Raw genomic sequence first — 16,099 nt, forward strand, 5'->3', positions numbered from 1 at the left:
TTGACAGAACTGATATTTGCTGCAGCCTGCAGCGCAATCGTTCTTTAACATGCGGGGCGGCGGGGACTGCATCACTAGTAATGAGACGCTACGCCCCAACTATATCAGGTTAACCCAGTGTCATTTCATATTTCGCATTCGTCCCTCTTAAGGCTATCTAGACGTTTAATGCGTACGATTTCCAACACTAGTAAATACATCTTCTAGTAAGTTCTGAAGCAGACGAAATTATGCTTATGTCTACAAAAGGAGATCTCACTCCAATACGAAAAAGAGAATATTTCCACGTAGTTCCACTGTAGCTCGATAGTCATTTCATTCAAACTTCTTCTCTCACAGAACTGGAAGCTCGCCAAAGTACGGGCCTTGTTTCATCCCAACCGCAAGGGCGATGAATAATGACACCCGACTTAAAGAAACGAGATTGAAAGCTCAGGATATGCATACGTGGCTGGCTCGGTGTCGATGGAATTAAGTAAATTTTTTTTTCTATTTAAAGAATTAAATTTCTAGATAAGCATTGTGACTTCTAACAAGTACACAGTTAAAGCGCGAGCGTCGGTCGGCATGCCTTAGGCTCCGACGCCGATCTTAGTTGTCTAGAGAGTTGCTGGACGTAGATGCTTCGAAATTTTTCGGGGATCTTGCATATTATTACGTATTAATGCTGAGTCGAAATTCGAAATTCTCCAGACCTATTGTTTAATTCCAACTATGCTTGAAGATGTTGGTCGTACTTGTATGATCTATGGTTGTGTAATCCTCGGCCTTGCGAGGCACCGTAATGCCGGCGCTTTCAAGGCCTTTAGGGTGAGGCTAGGGGGCGCAAGCTCTAATAAGGTTGGTGTCTAGCGACGAGGTGTGCTTCAATGATGGGCTCAAACATGTGCAAAACTTTAGCGTATGCCGTATGGAGCTGAGGATCCATCCCCTAATTTTTTACGACTTTTATCGGCATCCCAACAAGCACGAGGCCGACGGGTCACTCAATAATATCAACAGCCGATTATATATTAGATTGTCTGGGCCTTGAAATCTGCAATTCGGTGTAACATTTTCATATCACACGTTGATACTTATAACATACACCTCGACCTTCGAATTCTGTATGCTTTCGTATATCACTTTATACCAGGAATACAAAAATAATGAGCGAGCTCCCAGTGGATTATCGTGTTGCACAGGCAGTTGGCCTGGCGGGCTCTGCCTGGCTAGCTGGTGAGCATTAGATCCATATTTAATTTCCATATCCAACTAATTTTATATATAGGTAACATTGCATCATACAGCCTAAGCGTTGTTCCATCTCTCAGCCAACACCACAAAGATGGTCAATTGTCGACATCACAAGCAACCAAACTATGGGCAACATTATACAACCACGGGAAAACACAAAATCCACCAATCTCCGTTTTGACAGCATCTGGGTATCTCTATCTCGCATGGTCAGTGCGGTCAGGCTCGTCCTTGTACCAACTAGTCAGCCCGAATGCGTCGGCTCTGTACTCTACAGCAGCGATTATCGTTATGAGCATTGTTCCATTTACTTTAATTGGAATGATTAGTACTAATAATGCTCTGCATGAGAAAGCTAATACTGCACCTGATGCTATGTCTGGCGAAAACCCCGCTGTGGAGGTGCAGGGATTGTTACAGAGCTGGACCTCACTCAACGCAGTAAGGAGTTTACTGCCCCTGGCAGCTACTCTGGTCGGTATTTTCGCTTCTGTCGGTTAATTTTATCGATTATCTGGAGGAATGATAAAACAAATACTGTTGTGTGCTCGTCTTTACATTTTACGAAAGAGAAATGTATTTGTATATTTAAGTATTTAAAGGCTATGGAGTTGATTTCTATAGCTACTGGATATAATATAAATATTAATATGTTCAAAATTGACAGTGTTCGATAACATAAATTGATTACTTGATAGAGATAGCATCCCTGTGATTGACTTCAATGTTGTGTCTCACATCTGAATCGTTATGACCATAATCATCTGAAAGTTAGATGGTTTTCTTTTTTTTAGTATCGGTCAATGGTATAGATATCTCTTTTGCTTCTAAAATGTAGCTTGTAGATCAAATAGTATGCCCAATTAAAATCGCTCAGGTCCCACTGACATGCACACTAGTATTCGTTGCTTAATGCTTCGTATCTACACCCAGCTCCCGATGCGGCTCGTCTACCGGTGTCGTCTCCATACTTGAGAATTCCCTGAATGGCCGAGCAGATGCAAACAGTTGATCAAATTTTTCTCAGCTACGACATTCTGGCTCTGGAATGAAGAAATACGCAACTACAACCATCATTGTGCACAAAGACTCGTATATAAACCAAACTCTGGCCCCTAGATCAGCGTACGGTGCCTTGAGCAGATAAGGCACCGTAAAACTAGTCACGAAAGTTGTGAGGATTGAAATAACACCATCCAGAAGGTTTGTTCCTCCTTTATGTGCGTCGATGCTGCCTCGCTAACGAATACGTAGGACCTTTTGTTTACTAGCCTAGGAGAGGTGAAAACCCGGAAATTACCACTTACCAAGGTGCCCATGATAAGCTATAGGCGCAACTGTAGAGAATAAAAGATGCGACCTGATCAAAGCAATGTTAATAAATACCACCAATAATTCACTAGACTCTCAGGAGACATACCAATACTTTATTCTCAGACGGGTTAGGATTGGCTTAACACCCCAATTGCACCGACGATGAACATGAAAATAGCTATTCCCGATCCACGTACAAGCAACATTATTCGTCTACTAACTTGATCAATGATAAACCAAGTGCTAATGAGATAGACAAGTGACGCAACATTTGTGAGCATGTTGAAAAGAAATGCCTGGTTTTTGAAGCCCTCCGACTGGAAAAAGATAGCCGAGTATTGACTTGCGAAAACCTGACCAGTTATCTGCTGTCCAAACATCGCGATCACAGCAACCAATGTACGAGTTCGGTTATCTTTGTTGAAAACTTCAGACCAAGAGCCCTTGCGCTCTATGGACTGTGCATGCTGAGGTGCCTCGATTTTAAAATCAATTTCAGCTTCTGAATCACCGTTGTGGAGCTTTATCATTTGCCTTTTCGCGTCCTCGATACGGTTTTGGGATAGAGGCCTGTAGCTCAGTTAGATTGTCTTTGATTGCAGCAGTCTTTGACGTACCATCGGGGTGACTCCGGTACAAAAGCTATCCAAAATAAAGCATGACCAGAGCAATTTACGCTCGGTCCCTTTGCGTCTCAAGTCATCTGAATTCTGCGGTTCGTCGATCTTATCGGGAGAATTTAGTCCTAGTAGTCGCATGATCTGGTAACAACACCCCAATGTGACAAAAGTGAGTGCACGCTCATCAGCCCTCGTGGCATATTCCGAGATAAGAATCATGGTCTAACAACATTTATATGTCAATGTTGTCAGCCTAGAACAAGCTGTAGCCAATATTGACTTACCTTCACAGTCGTGACGGAAGGACAAGAGATGCCACGCATAGCAAGCTCCTGCGCTCGAACTACTCATGAATGACGCGGGGGATTCTCGGCATAATTAACTGCAACTGAGATATTTTCATGATGGTACATCCTTTAAACACTCAGTAAATGATGAGTGGCAGCGAAAAGAAGAATTAAATACCTCACACCCAAAGCAGATATTATCAGTACAAGTGCTTCTCCGTAATCTTCTATCAGCGATCCCTTACCAAAAGATTGTAAGGAAGATGTTTTTTGGATAAATCCAAATTAGCGAAGTGTCGCTATGCGCTCAAAGAACAAGTCAAAGAGTAATCTTAATCTTTTCTCGGGGATGATGCCTGTGAGCGACCTCCAGGTATATAGTGCAGAGCTTGAGCAGGGTACATGCAGCTAAGGCGTTTTTAAATACATCGGCGGCACTTCAGAAGACCACGGGAACATTTGTTTTAGAGGCTTTGCATTAATTGCATGACCCTATCCGTCTCTTTTCAATGCCAGAGTTCTGATAAATGTTCGCAACGCATGAGTGTATGTCGTCCCGAGAAAGCTCGTTACTTAAATTTTGATATCCGGGGCATTTAACCCCAAGCCGAACACAATCGTTACATTCGTCAGCTTCTCTGCCGCATTTAACCTGTCAAATGGATATTAATAAATACAAAGGATGTTCCAAGAGTATATATTAGACCAATTTATTTGGACCAGAATGATCATACCTTTCTAGATCGGCATACTAAACATCCTGAAAGCTCAATATTAGAACCTGTCACCTGTAAACTCCGAAAAGGTAAAAAAGGTGATCGAACCTAATTGTGATTTTGCCACCTTCGGCGACTGTGTCTGATCTGCCATCGTCACTTGAAAAGTACACCCTTCTAGTTGATACATGACACCGGATATCGTACTTCTCGAGACGGACAATGAAACCATGATTGTATCTTTAGCGACGTGAAAGTGGCCGCCAAACAAACACAGCTCAGGCGTTGATGGTTTGTTCACGCCATATTGCGTAGCGCACGTGATTTACCTGAACACAAACAATCAGGCGGCCTGCTTAATCATTGATCCTTTATCAATATTCTGTTGGCATGAAATACTTACTTGACGATATTTCTCTTCGTGATGGCGCTAAAGATTGACGAATAGTGTTTACAGACCAGTGCATTTTGAAAAAGCCACTCCGAAGACCCCTTCCAAAATATATTTGATTTTGATTTTGAGATCAATGCACTACGAATGAGTACAACAAAGGTTAAGACAGGCCTTTTATTTGCATATGGTTAGGGTAATGCCTTTTATTTTGCGAATAACAGTTGAATGGTAAACTAAGCCTCCTCTGCTCGAACCAAATACTTCTGCCACCATTGATCCTGTTCCTCCAAAGCCCTGCGTTGGTTTTCTTTTCCTCGGAACCCATGTCCTTCTCCTTCAAAAAGGGTCATTTTTGCGATTCCGCCATTCTCAGTAATGCTTCGCACCATCATTTCCGTTTGATTTGGGGGAACCACCCTATCTTCGCTTCCCTGTAACAGCAACACAGGTGCCCGGATCTCTTTAGAGTGAAAACGCGGGCTACGCTGTCGATATACGCGGCGGCGTTGGTCCTCGTCATCCGGTACATTATCCGCAAAGAGCAAGCGGAAAGCATAATGCTTCTCAAACTTGTGTGTGTCCTCAACGAGAATTTCGAGATCACTAATGCCATACCGACTGACGGCAGCTGACCAGACTGATGGAAACATCCAGATAGCCTCCAAGGCCGCATGGCCCCCGGAGCTACCGCCCATGATACCTACACGTGACCCATCCACTCGGCCTGTTTTGACAAGATATGTGACACAGCTTGCAGCATCAGCTGGATCCAGAGCCCCCCATGCGCCATCTAGCAAGTCCCGATACTTTCGTCCATATCCAGAAGAGCCAGCGTAGTTGGGTAGAGCCACAGCATATCCACGAGAAGTATAATACTGATATGTGAGTGCCAAACCAGGGCTTGTGTGGGTCGTTGGACCACCATGCATGTCTATAATCAAAGGCGGAAGGGCTCCCGGTGTACCAACATAGTTCGCATTCTTAGGGGGAAGGTAAAAGGCATGAGAAGTCGTGTTTAACTGGTCGGAGCCTTCAGTTCGTGGAAATGAAATATGTTCTGCCTGTGAATAGAATACATCAGGTATATCTAGAGGAAGTGACGACTTGAGAATATCAATTTTGAGACGAGGTTGACTGAGCTCCACATGGTAGAGCGCTTTAGGTACGGTTGGGCTGTCTGCTATGACAACAAAGCTGGTGTCGGAGAGTCGGTGTACGGCGTGGCCATTAATGCCTGTGAGGCTATCCGACAATACGGAATACTTTGAGCTTGGTAGATCAATCGAGATAAGGGTCTCTTTTGCATCCTTTATCCATGTAGCAACAATAGTATCGCTGGTGAGAGAAATAAAGGTGGAGCTAATAACCATGTTATTTAACATAATGACTTTAGTCGGTTTTTCATTCTTACCTGCCTAGACGCCATTCCGGTGAGGAGAACTCACCTTTCTCAAGGCCATCAAGAATAATAGTTTCAGGCTTCGCTGAGTCTTGACGTAAAGCTTGTAGTTGCCAATAGCCGGAGCGATCGCTTATGTAGAACAGTGTTCCGTCGGGTCCCCATTTTGGTTGATTGATGCTTACATTGCGGGCTTCACCATCAATCTCCTTGACGTCACTCAACGTTCCATCTCCTTTCCAGTACCCCACAAACAGCTTTGTACCTGTCCATGGCATATCTGGGTGATTCCATTGGGTCCAAGAGATGCGGTCTCCAGTCGGACTAAAGCGAGGGGATGTGTAGAAGTCGGCCCCTGAAGCTAAAACATGTATGGTTTGGTCCGCAGAATTTATGGCGACCAAGGAGTTCTCCTCTTCCGGCTGTGAGTGGTGATTTTCACGAATCGCTAAAATCCACTCAGGGTGGTGTGGATGAACATCAAAGTCGGCAAAGAACACTTGAGGGTCGGCAGTCAGCACAGCCGTCACCTTCTTCGTAGTTGGGTCGAGCGAGAAGACCCCTTTTGTATTCCAGTCTGCAAATATGACCGCGCCTTTGCTAGTGGTTTCAATTGCAGCTCCACCATAACCGTGCACAGCAGTTCGGGCGCTGTAGTCGGGCGGTAGCACCTCCCGGCTCTTGCCTTGCTGATACTCGATGATAGTGCATCGTCCATCCACGCTCGGCGGAGCCTCAACAGTATATATCTTTCCATTGGCCTTGATGCATTAGAGACGCCCATATACGGGCATTCCATGGTTAGTCTTTTTCAGGTCGTACATAGAAAATGTTGATTGCATACAGTTGCAGTTACTTCTATGATGTTGGTGCTTTCAGCAGTTATGGTCTCTATGTTGATGGGGCTTTCCCATGTACCAAATTGTGCCGTCTTGGGGGTCGCCATTTCTTGGTTTTTTTTTTGTAGCAAATAAAGCAGGCTGAAAAAGAGCTTGAAATAAATTTATTATCTTCGCTTCAGTCACAACGGAAAATTCGAAGCATCAACAGATCAACCAACAGCCCAATAGAGGGGTAGGATGGATGCTCGGATAGCCACGGCTCCGATAAGAAGCTGCCCGATAAGATAATCGCGCACCGACATTATTCCGGCGCTGCGTGTAAATATATGTGGTTTAGCAAAAAAATAATGCAGGGGAGTGCAGCAAATGGCCTGGTATGGCCGATGTCTTCTCCAGTGATTCTTTTCACGGGTACTTTAGAAGAAATGGCCTCCGACTAACTAATAATATGCGTTCCCTCGACCAAGATATTCAACCTTGCGATCTTGTCAGTGGACCATTGAGCTCGAAGTTTTGACTTGACTCCGTACTTATTGAGGGTGTATTCTTATCTGAAGCTTGACCTTTCCTTCTGCTATGATTTGCAGAAATAATCAAAGGGCTGCCACGGTCAACTGGTGTGGAAGGAATGGCCAGATGACCAGATAACCCTAATAATCACACGACTGTAGTGTCGGAGTCAAACTCTCCCCCTCTATCAAATCAAAAACTGGATATGTTACTTTACGATGACCAAGGATAAAAATAAGAATGCTTTTCTTTTATACTACGACTCCTCCCTCGGCGCCAGAGTCACAGAAGATTAGTGCCTCGGTTCCCTATTGCGACGCCATAAATTAAAGATAAATTGTAGGTGTGAGGGAAGAGTCCGAGTTCTAGCCTAGGTCGGTGAGCAATCAGACCACCCCGTTTATTTTTCCCCTGCGAGGCTTTGCTTCGTTGTTAATGCCTTGGAAGTAGTGCGGCAAGAACCGCTACAACCTGCGCCAATAACATTCAATTAATGCGATCAATTCGTGGCATAGATGAGCCCGGTATTTTTATTTTTATTTTTATTTTTTCGGAATTCGCCAAGAAGCACCTGTCAAATCGATCTCGCCAGAGTTCACCACTGTGACGGTGGGATTCCTTGCGGCTCAGGCTTTGGGCGCCGCTAGTCTTAACTAGTGCCGTTTAGTGCAAACCCTGCAATTGAAGCGAGCAATCCTGCCCGACTGACGGACTGACGGACTCACTTGTTCTATTAGCAACAATGCTATACTCAGATTACTCCTCACGTCGCTCACGCCAGGCTGGGTACTGTAATGCCTTACTCATGATCAAGTGGCCAGGCTAGGTATGGGACGTCGATGCGCTGCCACAACAACTTCAAGGCCCAGGCCAAGAGGCTCCACCAGCGCGGCTCAACAGGACAAGGGCACGAAAAGTCATTTTAAATTAAACACCATTAGTCTCTTTGAAATGGCACCTGTTCGGGTTAGGCCGCAGTGCGTGAAAGCTGAAATAGGAGGCTTATAGGACGCAGATCGCAGCTTTGACTTCCTCAACACGAGGTAACTTTACCTAATATGGAATGGTCCTTCCATTTAGGGGCTCAGAAGCCACCATGAGTGTGAAAATATGCAGCTGCGCGTCTTGGCGGCTCGTATCTCTTCAGCTGGCGTCTGGAGGCTTCGCTTTGCTTCCCTAGCACTTGCTCTTGGCCCCGGCTGTTCCCTGTGTTGATTAGATTTTCTCGAGCCTCCGTGGGTCTCTTATCCTCTTTTGAAAAAGGCTGCGTTCAAGGAACGAATAGGAAACGCTACCACTTCTCCAACCTTACAGTCAGCTCGTATTGACAAAAAGGAGGAATGAAAGAAACAAGCAGCGGGGAAAATGTTATATACGGGGACTCACGTCCTCTATCTCCGGGAGATATTGACTGATCCGACCTTCCTATCATTCCCTCAGCACACCTATCAATCCTCTACTTGGTGCCAGTATATATCGAGCAAGCTTGCTCACATCCTCAATCATTTACAACAACTATTTCTCCATCAAGCTCCATTCGACATCTAAAATGCGTTTTACCGAATTTTCCCTTCTCTTTGCACTCTCCGCTGCGACGGTCGTTTCCGGTGAGAAGAACTACCAGAAGACGACGTTAAATAGCTCGCCTATCCTTGCGACAAGCAACGACAAGACCTTGTACAAAGGCTTAACTTCCAACAACCAGTTGGTAGCCCGCCAGGGCTCTGCCGGCGGCTCTGACTATTGCTCCGGTTATGGTGTCACCTGCGCCAGTTGCTTTGGTCCTGGATATATTGAGTGCTCTGATGGTGTGACATGCTATAACCCCAGCGATCCAACCACTAGCTGCTCCGCCTCTTCCGGCTCCGGCTCTGGCTCAGGTTCAGGATCAGGATCTGGTTCAGGATCAGGATCTGGCTCTGGTTCAGGGTCTGGCTCAGGGTCTGGTTCAGGATCTGGTTCCGGTACTGACTACTGCTATGGTAAGAGCTGTGCAAGCTGCTTTGGCGCAGGATACATCGAATGCTCTGATGGTACGACGTGCTATAACCCCAGCGACCCAACTACCTACTGTCCTTCTGGCTCTGGCTCTGGCTCTGGCTCTGGCTCTGGCTCCGGCTCCGGCTCTGGCTCCTCCGGATCCGCTGCCACCACCACCGCCCCCTCCAGCTCATCATCAACCTCTGGATCCGGCTCTAGCTCTGGTTCTGGATCTGGTGGTATTCCAGATCCTGCATCTGACACAACCACCAGCGCAGCGTCATCTCAGACGAGTACCACATCATCATCCTCTGGCTCTTCGGGCAGCTCTGGATCATCAGGTAGCTCCGGCTCATCAGGCAGTTCTGGCTCATCAGGCAATTCTGGAACACCCAGTGCCGGAACACCCGTTCATGGAAGTGGTGCCGCTAGTATCTCCACTCCAATGGGTATTTCAATTGGACTGAGTGGTGTTGTTGCCTTGGTTGCTATTGCTGCCATGTAAATCCGATTTCATTCCGTCAATTGTACATTCTCGCTGTCTCAGAATGTCGAAAATTGATATTGTTGATTGTCTTTGTGCATATTACTTTTTTGGGCATGAGCCGGGGTACTAGTCGAAGCTCTTTTTACTTTCAGATTGATACCATTTTATTGCGTCTCTATTAGGTTAAAGGCGAATCACCATAATGTCATAGAATAACCACAATACTTTATAAAAATCAAATAATGTTTATGAATTACTTGAGCCTTAATGGGTATGTCTTGTTTCCCTTCTTCCTTGACCGCATTTATCAAAATTAAGTGGAGTACAATGAGCATCAGACTCAATGCCACCAAGTCTGTGGGGCTAGAAACGTTTCAGTGAAAGAATAAAATCAGAAGCCTTATGCACGTAAGCTAATTTCTTTTGCCTTGCTCTTCTTTCTTTTCATCTTCCTCCCTTTTCGTTCTCTTTAGATATATAGTCAAAATGCTATGCAATTCTATTCTCCCGAAGGAAAGGCATAGTTTACAGATGTTTTGGAGATATTGACACTCTCGAAAGTCCATGATAGCCATCATATCAAAGGGTTCGAAACCTCTTGAAGGTTATAACTAAAATTAATTCAGACGTCCTGGCTTTGAAAAGTCGAAATATATGCAGAAATTAATCGATTTCTATATAAAAAATCCGAAGAAATGACGAATCCATTTACCTCTAGCTTGTCGTTCACTTGCTTGAAATCGGTTACATTTCGACAAGAGTATCCACCACCTCGAGAATTTTGCTTTTGAGAATAGATAATTTTTGGTCATACATGGTGACAGCGCAAGGCGAAAAGAAGAATAAACAACCGTAATCAATGATCAACACGTATTAAGCACCCATTCCCTCCAAAATAATCTTGCATCCGGACAATAGATATGGTTCGTGAATCCGTCTGGTCGAGAGTAGAGAGCTGTATAAGATATAATATTCGCCGGTTTCGCATCGAAATGTAAAGAAGCAAGTTACCTACACTGAGATTTTCATTTAGTCAATCCCATGCGGCGTCTGTAGTATTCTTTCTCGAGCTTTATCAAACGACGGATGCTCATCGCATGTTCGCTGCGCGGGTCTTGAAAGTAGTTTTTGTTGAATATTCCACCAAATTTGAATTTCAGTTGAGGATAGGCCTTTTCAACAAGGAACTTTTCGTATAACTTTCCCACCAAAGGGCCAAATTCAAGGAGATCCGAGAAAATTCTGGTACGAATATAGTGGCGGATTTTGGCTAGCTGATGGTCATCGATTTCGAAAAGCTCCATGCATTTTATCAAGTGAGATGAGCGGTTGTTGACCATGGTAAAAATTGATAATGAGGAGTTCCGGTATTGAATAATTAGATCCCACAATGACTGGGTTAGATGAAATGAAAGATTTTTGGAAGCCTGCTAGAAAGCCGGAATATTGTGCATATGCGTGTCTGAGATAAGAAAGGTGCAAGAAGAGGTTTCTGAAAACCAAGTGAGCTGAAAGTGTGTGAAGATATCATAACGCTGACTGCACCTACTGTCGCTTTTACAAACAAAGAAAAAACAAAAAAGAAACAGGTTTTGTGAACAATTTAGAATCAATACCAATCAGCAGAGCTGATACAGACCATGACCCGCTTGGTGTATGAAGCTTGCGCAGGATATCCTTCTGGTGGTGTGCATCGTGCATCACTCGAGCTGCCTAGAGAGTGTTACTGATATATAATTGTATTCTGTGTTTCTATCATTTTTTAATGATAATGCCATAATAGAGAGAAGTGTATTTAAAAGCTATAGAACATAGCCAAATGAGCTCATGCTGAATCGCAATCTTGATATTTTGATAGGAATAATTCAAAACAACAAAAGAAAGTTCTAATTACATAATGAGAATAAGTGAGACCTAGCTTTTCTACCCAAGCTCTGCAGCTGTAAAAGAATGCTCTTCTCGAAGATACATTGAGGTTGCGAGATGGAACATGATTGGACGGATTGGGGTATCAGGCACACTTTAATCTAGCCGTAACTGTACTAGTCCATCCATTTCTTCCATATCAGGGCTAGCGCAAGGGGCCGGGAGACGGAACACAAAGTCCAGACTTTGTTGCCACAGCAAAACATTCTCGCGCATTTAGCGATGGCATAGCCTCCGCCGTTTATTAGTAGGTCGAGAAGGACATAATCCAGTACTTGCGGTCAGTATTTGCATATCATACCTCGTCGAGGAGCAAGGCAGAGATGATTATGTCATGTTCTCGACCCCGTCCCTATACATGTTGCGACAGCTGGCCCCAGCGGGTTGGCATCAGTCGCGTGACATTTATAGACGATGTTTGAGCAGCAAGCCTGGCCCTGCTATTTTCAGGATGCATGAAAATGGATATGGTTAGTCTCGTCGTAGTCTGTACCGGAGCACAGCCTCACAATAAACGAATGCAGAACAGCCGATCGATGAAAATGAACTTTTTGAGTATCAGCGTCATCGGTGGCTGTATGCGCTGTCACTTGTCCCTGTGATATTCAAAAATATACTAATATATCGACAGGCGTGATAACGGAAAGGAGCTTGATAAGCGCTATGTCAAGTTCGATCTCACAGCTTTAATAACCCAGGCCTCGCGTACAAAAAAGTACATGCTCGATGATTGGAAATGCATGTTCTAAGTTGATTCTGACACTCTGTTTCTTGTATATGCTAACGGGAACAGGTGTCAAAGTGGTAAAGCTACCCGAAGGAGATTACAATAAAGTCTTGCTATTGATCATGGACAATGGAATCCGTATGATCGCACAGCTACCCAATCCTATTGCCGGCCCTTCTTTCAATATGGTTGCTTCTGAAGTGGCAACCCGCAAGTTTATCTCATCTGCTATAAAGTCCATTCCCATGCCAACAGTACATCGTTGGAATTTTGACCAGAATAACCCTGTTGGCGCTGAATGGTTCATTGAGGATAAAGCGAATGGCCAACCCCTTCGAAAATTTTGGTTCAAGATGGATTGCAATGCACAGCTGAATATCGTTCGACAGGTTATTGAAATTGAGAGACAATTGATGTCTGTCAAGTTTCCATACCATGGTAGCCTGTATTTGAAACGATGGATGGTTGGGCGAGGGGATCCCTATGTCTTACTGCGTGATATGAAAATAGGAAAGCAGTTACCGTTCCTCGAGCAACTACCGGGGGATGAAGAAAAATCAAAATATACCTGGGATTTTGCTATGGGCCCATCAACAGACCGCATGTTGTATCGAGGCGTCCGTCTTGGAAGGCAACACCACGGCCCATGTAAGCTGTCATTTATCATCTTCGTGTAACCATGAATAATTTATTGATTACTAACATCAGGGATATATAGTTAACTCACTGGGGCAATACGCTCGCTGTATAGGTCAGAATGAGCGGCACTACATAAATAATATTCGAACGAACCCTCTCAAGCTGATCGAGCACTTTGGCGGACTTGATAATGCCATTGAATTCTATACTCTAGTCTCGCGGTTCATAACAGCAAGTCAATTCATTACTAAGTATGTCGGGGCCGATCCATCGACAATTTCACATCCAAACCTGAGTCTCGACAATATATTCATTGACCCAAAGACGCAGAAAATTGTGTGTTTGACTGGCTGGCAAGGCACGGTCGTTTCACCACCGATACTAAAACGTCCATATCCTCCCTTTTTAGATCCCGAATTTGAGACAAACTCGGGTTCTGGAACAATGCGCCCAAGAGACCTATACAAGCAATTGATCCAAGAAATAGACCCTCTTCGCTACCAGCGAATTTTCAGCGACCCGAAAGATTATGCTGTCCGCATTGCCCCGCTAAAATTGATTCGCTGCGCATCCGATACTGGAGATATGTTTGCGTTACGGGAGGCACTACAATCCTTTGCTGACCATTACGATCGCATCACAATTGAAAATAGCTATTCACGTGATCTTCAACCAGGGTTTGCTGAGCTTCATCAACACGCGCAAGAGAAACTGGCTCGCTCTGAATTCGAAATGACTTTTCACCTGATCCAGGATGGTCACAAGCTCCCTGGTTCAAATATCCCGTACATCCCTATGGATGGCCGCGTGTTAACTGAAGATTTTCCATCCGCAGAACGTCAGTGCGTTGAATATCGGAAACATTGGATGAATACTGCTGCGGGTGATGAACTTCGCCTTGCTTTACATAAAAAAATATGGCCATTCGATAACTCGTTTAATGAGGATGATGCGGGAGTGATGCGTGGAGATATAAAAGATCACTCGAGAGAAGATGCAACCGAGGAATTAAAGCGAATACTAGATTTGGTTGATAAGGATCTAAAACAAGAAGATATACTATCGAGGAAATGACTTTTGTCAAAATTTCATGCTATCTGTTCATGGGCATGTGTTCAGAAAAGCAATTGTAGATTATTCATTAGGGTATGTTTCCGTCTATATGGTCTATGTCTATATCAAATCCAAAGCAAATCTATAATATCAAGTTGAAGAGTTGGGCTCGTGTTGACAGGGGTATCGGACGCGTATCACGATAGCACCAATCATCTCACTGTTCATTATCATAAAGCATCATGTACATCGCAAGCATCGATGGACCTCAGAGGACGTTTCTACACCTCGTAGTGCTTGGCCCAGTATCCAAGACGCTGTTGGCTGTAGCGTTCACATTTGTCAGCACGCCGTACTGATAGTGCGATATTTCAGGACAGAAATGAATAAAATGTCAACTTACTCGGAGCGCCAGACATAGTATATGCCCAAAATCCCAGTAACCAACCAAGCAATCCCAGACAAAAAGGCAAACGCCTCTCCAGCTTGCCCTTGAGCGCAGTTGGCATTTGTGTTGCTGAAGTTGCTAATGTCGTCGATTTGTCCACAGACAGTGCCATCCAGGGTGTTGACTAAGTTACCAAAGGCCGCGAGCCAAGCCAGACCTAGGGTGATATCCACTAGTATCTGTCAGCGATCTAAACAGAAGAAGGGAAGTTCCGTTTCATAGTGCAAATGAAGTGCCAAATTACTCACCTGGCCAAACAAAGCAGCCATGAAAGCTAGGAATCATTAAAATGCATCCAAGCACGATGGAGGCGCCAGCAACAACTTCGGCGTAGATCCACCGACCAGTTGTCCAGCTATCTCCGTCACCGCCAAGGACATTGAGGAAGTATCCAATAAGGCCAGCGACGATCTAATATATTGTCAATGAGTAAAGAGACTTTCAGGTTGGATTATAGTATATTGCACGTACGGCTGCGAAAGCAACCTGCGCAAATCGCAAGGCGATAGCAACGGGACGCGGAATGAGTTCAGTCGACATTGTCGAATACTATTTCTGAAGCTGAAACAGATATAACTATTCTCTGACAGATCGTTTGCAATGAGATCGGATGGCTAGAATCTAAAACAAGTCTCATCAGGGTGGCTTTCCAAGCGTATATATACCTAAAGCCGACCCACGCAGCCCTAAGTGCCTTGCGCCATCGCGCAAACCACAAAGGATTTCTCAAGCATGTGCTTTTTTTCATCTTATCAGCCTGGATAAGTTATTCCTATCATCGCTATCCATTAGTTGGCGTGTCGGCGAGCCCGGGTTGCTTTCGGGCCGCGCTTCAGGCCAATCAACTTCGGCAGGCCGAAGCAATATTGCTCATGTTTACGGACGAAAGAGCAGTCCCGAGAATCGAAGGCCGACTGCCGATGAGGTTAATCGAATGATAGGCGCATTGCATGGTGCCACAGAAAATATCTAGGAGCAAGATCGACAGGGACTTGCCTGAATGGGGAAGTGCCTCGGCAGAAGCCACGCTTTGTTCACACATCCGTCTTCACGTGTTGACCGGACAATTCTTTTTTCTTTTTATATAATGATGAGATACGTCGGATACGCGTGCTTAGGCATCACATTTTGTCGTGGACCACTGCGGTTTGTGCTCCTGTGGGCCACGTTGTCGAAAGGTGAAAAAAGGACGCAAGAGACTAGAAAAGAATCACTGCACCTATGTTGCCACTCGGATCATTTTTAATTTTTTTCAAAAAAAAATAGTCGAGTCCTCTTGCGGGCATCTGAGCTGGCATGTTGGCATCCTCGTCGCCACGTCTACTGTCCAGGTGATTCCAGCCAGCTTCCATCCCTGTGACGCCAGTCATTTGATCCCATGCTGTGCGCGTATCAGTCATCAAGGCGACAGCTTCGGCGACCAAGCTATCTGTACTGGCCATATTATCTTTATTTTAGTGAATACACTTTGAATGTTTACATGATATTATGCAGGGAATTCATCTATACGGATATATGAGT

General features: G+C 44.7%; 6 protein-coding genes across 6 annotated transcripts; 3 read left to right on the forward strand and 3 right to left on the reverse strand.

Moving 5' to 3' along the window:
• Nucleotides 1-1,148: 1,148 nt before the first annotated feature.
• BGW36DRAFT_360994 (uncharacterized protein) lies at nucleotides 1,149-1,737 on the forward strand (the record flags this gene model as incomplete). Its single annotated transcript, XM_046214233.1, has 2 exons — nucleotides 1,149-1,218; nucleotides 1,271-1,737. 2 exons carry the CDS (start codon nucleotides 1,149-1,151, stop codon nucleotides 1,735-1,737), a joined length of 537 nt encoding a protein of 178 aa, XP_046070433.1.
• A 941-nt stretch (nucleotides 1,738-2,678) lies between these two features.
• Nucleotides 2,679-3,493, reverse strand: BGW36DRAFT_360995 (uncharacterized protein; the record flags this gene model as incomplete). The annotated part of the gene is made up of 4 exons (XM_046214234.1): nucleotides 2,679-3,120; nucleotides 3,168-3,192; nucleotides 3,227-3,392; nucleotides 3,455-3,493. 4 exons carry the CDS (start codon nucleotides 3,491-3,493, stop codon nucleotides 2,679-2,681), a joined length of 672 nt encoding a protein of 223 aa, XP_046070434.1.
• Nucleotides 3,494-4,663: 1,170 nt separating this feature from the next.
• On the reverse strand, nucleotides 4,664-7,077 carry BGW36DRAFT_382447 (Alpha/Beta hydrolase protein). Its single transcript, XM_046216540.1, has 3 exons — nucleotides 6,811-7,077; nucleotides 5,979-6,727; nucleotides 4,664-5,926 (listed from the first exon to the last, which is right to left on the reverse strand). Exons 1-3 carry the CDS (start codon nucleotides 6,910-6,912, stop codon nucleotides 4,801-4,803), a joined length of 1,977 nt encoding a protein of 658 aa, XP_046070435.1. The 5' UTR covers nucleotides 6,913-7,077; the 3' UTR covers nucleotides 4,664-4,800.
• Nucleotides 7,078-8,867: 1,790 nt separating this feature from the next.
• Nucleotides 8,868-9,803, forward strand: BGW36DRAFT_398558 (uncharacterized protein; the record flags this gene model as incomplete). Its single annotated transcript, XM_046218422.1, has 1 exon — nucleotides 8,868-9,803. One exon carries the CDS (start codon nucleotides 8,868-8,870, stop codon nucleotides 9,801-9,803), a length of 936 nt encoding a protein of 311 aa, XP_046070436.1.
• A 2,105-nt stretch (nucleotides 9,804-11,908) lies between these two features.
• On the forward strand, nucleotides 11,909-14,454 carry BGW36DRAFT_199932 (uncharacterized protein). The gene is made up of 5 exons (XM_046209858.1): nucleotides 11,909-12,181; nucleotides 12,236-12,287; nucleotides 12,343-12,449; nucleotides 12,505-13,086; nucleotides 13,157-14,454. The coding sequence occupies exons 1-5, from the start codon at nucleotides 12,046-12,048 to the stop codon at nucleotides 14,149-14,151; spliced, it is 1,872 nt and encodes a 623-aa protein (XP_046070437.1). The 5' UTR covers nucleotides 11,909-12,045; the 3' UTR covers nucleotides 14,152-14,454.
• Nucleotides 14,282-15,284, reverse strand: BGW36DRAFT_199942 (uncharacterized protein). The gene is made up of 4 exons (XM_046209859.1): nucleotides 15,050-15,284; nucleotides 14,827-14,989; nucleotides 14,534-14,750; nucleotides 14,282-14,454 (listed from the first exon to the last, which is right to left on the reverse strand). The coding sequence occupies exons 1-4, from the start codon at nucleotides 15,116-15,118 to the stop codon at nucleotides 14,412-14,414; spliced, it is 492 nt and encodes a 163-aa protein (XP_046070438.1). The 5' UTR covers nucleotides 15,119-15,284; the 3' UTR covers nucleotides 14,282-14,411.
• Between the last annotated feature and the right edge of the window lie 815 nt (nucleotides 15,285-16,099).

Source organism: Talaromyces proteolyticus (genome assembly GCF_021365285.1).
Source record: "Talaromyces proteolyticus strain PMI_201 chromosome Unknown BGW36scaffold_8, whole genome shotgun sequence".
Lineage (NCBI taxonomy): Eukaryota > Fungi > Ascomycota > Eurotiomycetes > Eurotiales > Trichocomaceae > Talaromyces > Talaromyces proteolyticus.